The 10489-nt window shown below is 43.3% G+C and overlaps 1 protein-coding gene across 1 annotated transcript; it reads right to left on the reverse strand.

Annotated features, from left to right (window-relative positions):
- Positions 1–4328: 4328 nt before the first annotated feature.
- On the reverse strand, positions 4329–10489 carry LOC115206621 (lysosomal amino acid transporter 1 homolog). The gene is made up of 8 exons (XM_029773782.1): positions 10290–10489; positions 9532–9880; positions 8835–8964; positions 6799–6886; positions 6099–6208; positions 5425–5520; positions 4802–4987; positions 4329–4655 (listed from the first exon to the last, which is right to left on the reverse strand). The coding sequence occupies exons 2-8, from the start codon at positions 9723–9725 to the stop codon at positions 4539–4541; spliced, it is 921 nt and encodes a 306-aa protein (XP_029629642.1). The 5' UTR covers positions 9726–9880; positions 10290–10489; the 3' UTR covers positions 4329–4538.

Raw genomic sequence — 10489 nt, forward strand, 5'->3', positions numbered from 1 at the left:
TTCTCATTGGACACGTCGGGGTTCGGTCTAGCGCCGTGAGGAACGTGTGGGCGGGGGGACGGAGGACATGAGCAAAGAGTTTCTAAACCCAGAGGCGCAACATCGCTATTGTTTCCGGGAATGCTTTGCGAAACAGACCAGGCCGGGCGTTTGAGATGTCAATGAGAGAAGTGAAAAAGCATTCCTTAAGTTATTCATTTTCTCGAAATATAAAAAGCAGAATCTAGATTCGATACAATGTCTTAAGTAGTTGAACATGTTCTTACTCCAACCTCGAGAAAGTGACAAACTGACACGTTTTCAACATCTTCTATATCGAAGGAATGCCTTTGAGTTGACAGCCTTTACATGTGCAGTTCGGTGTGAGACGACCGATCGACCCGAAGACACTGTCCCCCATGACATTGCATACATGCGCGATCGGGTATTTCTATTGGAGAAGCAGTTTTAGCCTATCTTCACACTGTACTGTCTTTGATATGAGAAAGGGTAGTACAGTACATTTTAGAAACTCTGAGCTCGTTCCCTCGCGTCTAAAAGGCGTGGTGCCCTCATCTCGACTCAACAACGACGCCCATCAAACACCCCGTAGCATTGGGTCATATATCACATCCGGCAGTGATTGGGAGTCCCATAGGGCGGTGCACAATTGGACCAGCGTCGTCCGGGTTTGGCCGTAATTCTCAATAAGAATTTGTTTGTTCTTAACTGACTTGCCTAGTTAAATAAAGGTTACATTTATATAACTTTTTTTTTAAAGCATACTGAATGACGTAGAATATTGAAATTACAAAATGCACATGATTTGTTGCAGAGAATGTGCATTTCGTTGAACCTAACCACCAATTTATAAACCATATTTATAGTTTATAGATATTTAAATGACTATCTGTAATACATATTTGCTCAAACTGTGTGCCTGCCATATACTGCACACAATACTACATCATGTTTGTTATTTTGCCTCAAAATAACAAAACAAACTACACACACATTGGATATAATTCGGACTTTATTGAGATGTTAGTTTGTTACATAAGCATCATATTGGAATGCTTAACTTGTGTACAATAAACTACAAAAGCTGAGATACTGGGACATTATCGTCAATGAGATAAATATTGCAAGTAACGTATAGGCCAAAGCATAAGGAAAATACAATACCATGTTAAGTATAAATTCATGTGTATCTTAAAAGAGCAATACAGTGTCATTATTCAAGTAAAAATAATTTCATACATTTTTCTTGTTCTTGAGACTATAAATACATTCCATTCTATGGTTTGGAAGATGTCTATAGAAAACACATTGAAGAGAGGCCAGGCTTTGAGCAAACCAGAATGAAACTTAATTTATCAAGAGAAAGGCAAAAAAAGCTTGTCTGAAACAACTGATAATTACCTTTAAAATAATCAACAAAATCTGCAATTATCTACAAGTTTATCAGAGAAAATAAGTGCCATCATAATTTCTCTTCGTTCATGACCATGGCTACAATCATTTGCTGGGCAGCCATTTTGCAAACAGCTATTTTTCCAAAGACCACATTTTGAGCTTTTTCAAAACGTCACTTAAAAGTAGAAATACTCCTTATTTTACACATGGAAAGTCCACCAATCACAACTAGACTATCTCTACCAATAAATACTTAGTCACATGTTTTGTCATGTTTGCGCTCCTAAAAAACCCACAAGCACTCCTTTATATATCTGTCCAACACTTAAATAGATTCATATTTACATTTTGACCAGGGACGACTCCTATGACACGGAGGGAATTCTATTACACTGGCCCAGGTTGAACCGGGCAATGGCCCATCACGTCACCGGGTGAAATAGCAGGGATGCAGAAGCCCTTCTCAAATCAAATAGTAATCTGAGCCACTCGGTCATGGCAACAAGGCAGCATGGTGCATCGTCCAGAAACATAACCTATTTTCCATAAAATAAAATGTTTGAGTTGTCAAAATAGTTTTAATTGAGAAGGCAGATTGCTTTTGATAAAAAATAAAAAATAAATTCACTTTAGCATGTGAAAACAGAATCCTACTCATCTTTCCACATGCTTAATTACGTCACTTTTGTTTTGAGCTGACTTCGCCGGCGACCAGAGTGGGGCACTGGCTCACACCCAGAAGGCAGCCCGATTCTAAAATAAATACAAATCACTTTTCACCCAGTTCAAACTCCTCCCACCGGGGTAACCTGGGCCAGATAAACAAACCTGAAAGACGAGGTAGAGAAATCTGTGCTGTCAATCAACCAATCACATCCATGACACACTAACAACAGTGATGTGACCTGTACAAAAATGTAATGAATGATTGGTCTCTAGTAGTTCTATTCCCTCACCATGACTCCATGTTACCAAGTTATGACACATCAACTTATAAAACGGTCCCAGTTCCCACACGACCTTGATCCACCGCTTTCTGAACATGTGACTACACACATAGAAGACTGGGGTGTATTCATTAGTCACACACATTTTCCGTTTAGAGTAAAACGGTTTCCGTTTCAAAACGCTTACTCTAAACGAAAACATTTTGCAACGAAAACGAGAGTTTCTATTGGACAGATTCAGGTAGGCCCCTTCCCCGTTTTGTTCCTAGTGAACACACCCCTGGACACAACTCCAAAATAAGGCTGTGACGCAATACTGTAAAACCCCTCCTTCCTCCCTTCCTTTGTGGACACTAAAAGTAAAAGGATTGGGCCATAACATAAGGAGAGGAGATAAAGGAAAACAGGATGTTCACTTAAAATGGTTAGATTTCAGCCAAAGAACTGTCGGTTTTAAAAGCAGCAGCCTGAACACATCAAACAGCCTTCAGACCTACACTGCAGCAACACATATTCATGTGATGTAGATGCAAGGCACAGGATATCAGGTCTAAGCCACGGCACTTTCCCAATCTAAACACTGTGTAACACCCCAAGCAATTTACCAACTACAACTTATATAGGGATTCTATTACGACCGAATCTGCTCATAGAACAAAACCAGGGTAAACTACAACAAATTCACCACAAGTGGAAAATACATTACTGTGGGTGCAGCCCACTACTTTGAGGCAGACCAATAGTCAATGTGATACATTTCTAAACCTACATACAGGAACATCCAATGTTGTGGTCCTCTATTGTACGGTTTACCTAGATGACAACGCTGCGTGAACAGTTCAGTGTACTGCATACCTTACCCCGGAAACCACAACAGCTCTAACCGTTGACAAACTAGACTAGAGCAATGTGAGACACAGACAATAGGCCTGTAATGTACCAGGAAATAGCATAGTGAATAGGTCACATGACCCCCCTTACAAAGAGAGAGAGAAGAGTTCTACTGAGATTACATTCCTCAAATATAAGACGGCCCCTTTAATTCAACGGAGGGAACACTGGTGTACTATCACATCTGTCGGATTATTCTAGGTCTCCAGTCAACAGGGAGCTTTTCCTAGCCACCGTGCTTCTACACCTGCATCTGCACCGTGCTTCTACACCTGCATCTGCACCGTGCTTCTACACCTGCATCTGCACCGTGCTTCTACACCTGCATCTGCACCGTGCTTCTACACCTGCATCTGCACCGTGCTTCTACACCTGCATCTGCACCGTGCTTCTACACCTGCACCTGCACCGTGCTTCTACACCTGCACCGTGCTTCTACACCTGCACCTGCACCGTGCTTCTACACCTGCACCTGCACCGTGCTTCTACACCTGCACCTGCACCGTGCTTCTACATCTGCACCTGCACCGTGCTTCTACATCTGCACCTGCACCGTGCTTCTACATCTGCACCTGCACCGTGCTTCTACATCTGCACCGTGCTTCTACATCTGCATCTGCACCGTGCTTCTACATCTGCATCTGCACCGTACTTCTACATCTGCACCTGCACCGTGCTTCTACATCTGCACCTGCACCGTGCTTCTACACCTGCACCGTGCTTCTACACCTGCATCTGCACCGTGCTTCTACACCTGCATCTGCACCGTGCTTCTACATCTGCATCTGCACCGTGCTTCTACATCTGCACCTGCACCGTGCTTCTACATCTGCACCTGCACCGTGCTTCTACATCTGCACCTGCACCGTGCTTCTACATCTGCACCGTGCTTCTACACCTGCATCTGCACCGTGCTTCTACATCTGCATCTGCACCGTACTTCTACATCTGCACCTGCACCGTGCTTCTACATCTGCACCTGCACCGTGCTTCTACATCTGCACCGTGCTTCTACACCTGCATCTGCACCGTGCTTCTACATCTGCACCGTGCTTCTACACCTGCATCTGCACCGTGCTTCTACATCTGCATTGCTTGCTGTTTGGGGTTTTAGGCTGGGTTTCTATACAGCACTTTGTGACATCTGCAGATGTAAAAAGGGCTTTATAAATACATTTGATTGATTGATTGATTATGGAGAGGATTTCTAGAATGATCTTATTGTTCTTACTAGAACTTCCATATTGTTCACACTCTAGAACTTCCATATTGTTCACACTCTAGAACTTCCATATTGTTCACACTCTAGAACGTGGACAGCTCCTCCTCTTCACAGAGCAGAGGTTCTACTTCAGGAACGTTCATCTTCTTGCTGGTTATAGTGGAGCGGTTCTTCCTGTAGATGACAAACTGGGCGGTGACCTGGGAGAGTTAAGGCTCATTCACAAACACACCACAACAAGTCAACAAAATCACAACACTTAAACAACAGAGACAAAAATAACACCGTCCCTTCTTTATCCTTATCTCTTTTTTAGTGAAATTATGATCTCTGAGAAAAAGGATACAAAGAAGTCTAGAAGGAGGACTCCCAGGCTGCCGATGAGCCAGGCCAGATGTTTGAGGATGAAGGTCTGTTTGGAGCCGGCCAGAGCTGGTAGAACCACAATGACACTGAGGCCGTAGGTCCCGTTGCCCATCATGGCCAGGGCAAACAGCATGTACGACGTGCCCTCTGTAGACTGTCGCTTAAACTGGAGACAGACAGGGAGATGTTACCGTCTACACCTCAAAACCAACAGAGAAAAGATTTTAGGCTTAAGATCTTCAAAATACGTTACGTAGTTAATGATTCAACCCAATTCTATTGCTTCATTTTACACACTTTTTATTTTATTAAGTTCCAAAATAATATTAATTCCTAATGTGTGTGTACTGTGCTCTCCCCCTTAGAACATCCCTAGGAATTGTTATCACATTGGGAGTGACAGTGAGTTCTCAGCAGGAGACACCAGTCCAGATGCTGTGACATCACTCAGCACAAAACACCATTGTCTCTCAGACCTGGTTCTCATTTTAAAACTTAAACAACAGCACGTGTTCCTGCCTTTCTTCCCCTCCTCATGTCCCCTAAACCTGCCACATCTTACCCCACCTCCCCTCCATAAATCACCCATAGACTGTCACTCACATTTTTGTAGAGCTGCGGAAAACGAGAGGAGAGGTAGAATATGGAGGCCAGGTATCCACAGGCATAACCAGAGATCTCCACGCTGTTAGAGGCACTCTGAAGAGACAGTCAGAGAGAGAGAGAGTCAGAGAGAGAGAGAGTCAGAGAGAGAGAGAGTCAGAGAGACAGAGAGAGACAGAGACAAAGAGAGAGACAGAGAGAGACAGAGAGAGTCAGAGAGACAGAGAGAGTCAGAGACAAAGAGAGAGACAGAGAGAGAGTCAGAGTGAGAGAGACAGAGACAAAGAGAGAGTCAGAGAGAGAGAGTCAGAGAGAGAGAGACAGAGAAAGAGAGAGAGACAAAGAGAGAGAGACAGAGAAAGAGAGAGAAAGAGAGAGACAGAGACAAAGAGAGAGTCAGAGAGAGAGAAAGAGTCAGAGAGAGAGAGACAGAGACAGAGACAAAGAGAGAGTCAGAGAGAGAGAGACAAAGAGAGAGTCAGAGAGAGAGAGACAAAGAGAGAGTCAGAGAGACAGAGACAAAGACAAAAAGAGAGACAGAGAGAGACAGAGACAAAGAGAGAGTCAGAGAGAGAGAGAGAGAGAGAGACAACGAGAGAGACAGAGACAAAGAGAGAGACAGAGACAAAGAGAGAGACAGAGAGACAGTTCAGAGTCTCTCTCTAACACATCACCTGAGTGTTGGCAGAGGTGTTGTTGTCAGTGATGAACTTGGGGAGAATCAGGAGGGCCACAGTGGAAGCCCCGCACCACAGGAAACACAACCACTTCAACGTGGGGCGCTCTGGGGGAAGAGACACACACACGGGTCACACACAGTGTTGCTGCCCCTCCTGGTTTTGTAGAGGTGACCTGTTTCAGACACACCTGTGAGATACCTGAGCTATGGAGAAAGTAGGGAAGGGCTTGAACAGGTGTGGCAAGATCTCCCTCTATCTGTCCCTCAAATCAGTCACTCTGTCTTTATTGACAGATACACACCCACAACACACACACACACAGATGTACAGTTAAGTAATCCAATATGTCTTCCTTTTGTGTTCCAGCCCTCGGCTGCAAACTGGACTAACAAAGGAGCTTTACAAGGTGAGAATCTGTCAGTCATCAACTTTTAGTGGGAACTAGCAATTTCACTTGAAAACACACACACAGTCATGTCATACACATTAGGCATGGATAATTGGGCATAGCTGTTAGCATTGTCAATAGAGAATAGATTGTCAATAGGGAATACATTTAGCATATTAGTGAGTACACAGACTGGATGGAAATATGAACCCACAGCACACTAACTACAATGCAAGGAACATCGCTGATTCTCACACAACCATGGCATTCTATTGGATTTCCATATTGGCTGGACAGTGGCCTTACTTTTAGATGAGTTGTTCTTGATCTTGTAGTAGAGGAACTGGGAGATGAGCAGGAGATCAGTGAAGATGTAGAACACTACTGTCACAATCTGAGAGAGAAAAAGAGAGAGAGAGAAAGAAAGAGAGAGCGAAAGAGAGAGAGAGAGAAAGAGAAAAAAAGGAGAAAAAAAGAGAAAAAAAGGAGAGCGAGAGAGAAAAAGAGAGAAGCAACATGTCAATTGGCTATATTAAAACTGTTTAATTTGATCCTGAGTGTAGGTTATTTCCCTGACATCTGGAATCAAGGACTCATAACCCCAAACTTTAAGAACAGAGACAAATTTGACCCTAACAATTACAGAGGCATTTGTGTGAACAGTAACCTGGGGAAGGTTTTCTGTAGTATCATCAATGTAAGAGTTCTAAACTTCCTTAATAAGCACAATGTCTTGAGTAAAAGCCAAATTGGATTTATACCAAAACATCGCACGACTGATCATATTTACACCCTACACACCCTGATAGATAAACATGTCCACCAAAATATACGCTTGCTTTATCGACTTCCAAAATGCATTTGATTCTATTTGGCATACAGGACTGTTCTACAAAGTTATTGAAAGTGGTGTAGGGGGTAAAACATATGACATAATTAAATCAATGTATACTGGCAATACGTGCAGCATTAAAATTGGTAAGAAAAGAACAGAATTCTTTAACCAGGGGCGGGGCCTTTGCCAGGGTTGCAATCTGAGCCCTGCACTCTTCAATATTTACATTAACGAATTGGCCACTATTCTAGAAAAATCCTCAGCCCCTGGTGTTAGTCTCCACAATTCAGAAGTTAAATGCCTACTCTTCGCAGATGACCTATGCCTGCTGTCACCCACAGCACATGGCCTACAGCAGAGCCTGGACCTGCTAGAGCAGTACTGCCAGACCTGGGCCCTGGCAGTAAACCCCCAAAAGACTAAAATAATGATTTTCCAGAGAAGATCCAGATCTCAGGGAATTAGGCCAAAGTTCTCAATTGGTACAAAATATATAGAGTACTGAACACACTACAATTACTTAGGTTTAAAAATAAGCTCAACTGGACACCTTAATGAGGCAGTGAATGAACTGAGAGAGAAAGCACGCAGGGCATTCTACGCCATTAAAAAGCAAATTCAATATTAAAATACCTATTAAAATTTGCCTAAAACTAATTGAATATGTCATTGAACCAATTGCACTTTATGGCAGTGAGGTGTGGGGTCCACTTGCAAAACAAGATTTCATCAAATGGGACAAACACCCCATTGAAACCCAGCATGCAGAGAGGAAAGGCTGTGCAACCACTGCACAACAGCAGAAGCTGAGACAGAGCTGCTTATTGTTATTGTTGAATGTATGGTTATTTTGTTGTTACTGTTGTCCCGTTGACAATTTTGATTGTCTTTTTACTATATATATCTATATTGTAAATATTGTATTGTAAATATCCAAAATAAGCTTTGGCAATATGTACATTGTTATGTCATGCCAATAAAGCGAATTGAATTGAGAGAAAAAGAGAGAAAGAGAGAAAGAGAGAGAGAGAGAGTGAGAAAAAGAGAGAGAGAGAGAGATGGAGGTAGAGAGAGATGGAGGTAGAGAGAAAAACAGAGAGAAAAAGAGAGAGAGAAAGAGAGAAAGAGAGAGAAAAAGAGAGAAAGAGAGAAAAAGAGAGAAAGAGAGAGAGAAAAGGAGAGAAAGAGAGAGAGAGAGAGAGAGAGAGAGAGAGGGAGAGAGAGGGAGAGAGAGAGAGAGAAGATATGATGTGATGACAGTGGCACCCTCTGCAGGTAGGCATAGGTAAGGAAAAGGAAAACATGCCATTAAGATACAATGTACCTGACGAACTCCATTCACAAACCAGATTAAACAAAATGCTGAATGCTTTAAAAATATGCTTCAATGCAGCTGTGATACAGTGCATCGGAGCATGTCTGGGCAGAGAGTGCTATGGCAATGCCTCTGCCCATATTCATACTTTGCATACAAGAGCAAGTTGAAGTTGTGCCTGTTGATAGATACCTGGATGGGCAGCTGGCTGGTCAGGACGCAGCCTATTAGACTGCTGAGGTCCCCACTGAAGAGGAAGAGCAGGAAGCCAAAAGACATGGCCTCCTCCACTTTACCATTGCGATAAGCCTCGTAGACTTGCCTGGGGGGAGAAAGAGAGAGAACAACAGATACAATGGAGGGAGAGAGAATGGAAAGAAAAGGAGAGACTGGTGTGACTGGTAAACAGATACTGAGATTAGATGTCTCTCAGAACCTGATAAACTGGTTTAGCAGAGACACAGACTTTCTCGTTGCTATGGTAATAAATCATTAATGGGCTATTTGATATTTTATGGGCTCCCAAGTGGCACTGCATCTCAGTGCTTGAGGCGTCACTACAGACCCTGGTTCGATTCCAGGCTGTATCACAACCAGCCGTGTTTGGGAGTCCCATAGGGCGGCGCACAATTGGCCCAGCGTCGTCCGGGTTTGGCCGTTGTAGGTCATCATTGTAAATAGGAATTTTATCTTAACTGACTTGCCTAGTTAAATAAAGGTTCAATTTAAAATGGTAAAATCTGTCAGGAGTATCATCATAACACCAAATGCCAGATAAATTTGAGACCGCAGCTGTTGATCACAACATCTGTGATCAGCTATTTTCGTTAGTATTATAAATACTTTTCCGTTAGAGAACGCATTCCTAACGCAGTGGTGAACGACTTACGGTAGAGTAGACAGCAGGAAACAAAACATTGAGATCAACCCGATGACTACGCTCCAGTATTCCCACACATTGTCCACGCATTCCTCGAACAGGTAGAGGATCCAGGGCGTCCCGTTAGCGCACAGTGGCCGACCCAGCACGGGGGAAGTCAGGTTAGCGGCCACGTCTGCAGTCCTCCCCGGGAAGCGGGGCATGGGGCGACTATGTCCGTCCCACCGGCAGTCCCTCTGCCTCCGTGGAACAATCCGAGCGCGAGGATGTGAAAGTGTTCGTTTGTTGACACCAAACACTGACCGCCCTCGAGGCTACCGGTTGGCAAACGAGCGTGTGGCGATGTCATTTGATGAGTCTGCAAGACAATAGACACATGGTCATTGATATAATTACGAATTGGCTGGGGAAATTTGGAAGAGTGGTGTTGGGTTGGGGAAAGAAATACAATTCATTGTTACTGTGCTTTTGGTTTCAGCAACAACATGCACGCACCAGACAACTTTGATACAATGTTGATACTTTCTCCATTTAAGAAAACATTTGCATATTGCTAATAACCTTTTATTGGGGTCGCATAGGTCTACAATGCTGCAATTTGATCGTCTATTAGACCAGAAGCTATTCATTAATGTGGCTATCGCTTCTCATCAAATGAATGTTGGTCTGTCGGCCTCCCAAAAATAAAGACAATGGTTGGCAAAGCCAAAACAGACACAGACCAACCAACGGTGTCAACAAATCAAATGACGCTCATAAACTCTCACCGGATGCGTTGATTTCTCGACCTTCGTGTTACTGTGCGACGGCTCTCCATCTCAACTCGGCTGCCGTTATGTTTTGATTTGAGCGATATATTCCGCTAGGCTATTTAAATTTCCCACAATTATATTATATAGTAAACAATCAATTATTGTAGCTCACTGCTGTCCTCCGGAATGGCATCAAATGAAATTGTTTCACTTCC

Source organism: Salmo trutta, chromosome 13 (assembly GCF_901001165.1).
Source record: "Salmo trutta chromosome 13, fSalTru1.1, whole genome shotgun sequence".
NCBI lineage: Eukaryota > Metazoa > Chordata > Actinopteri > Salmoniformes > Salmonidae > Salmo > Salmo trutta.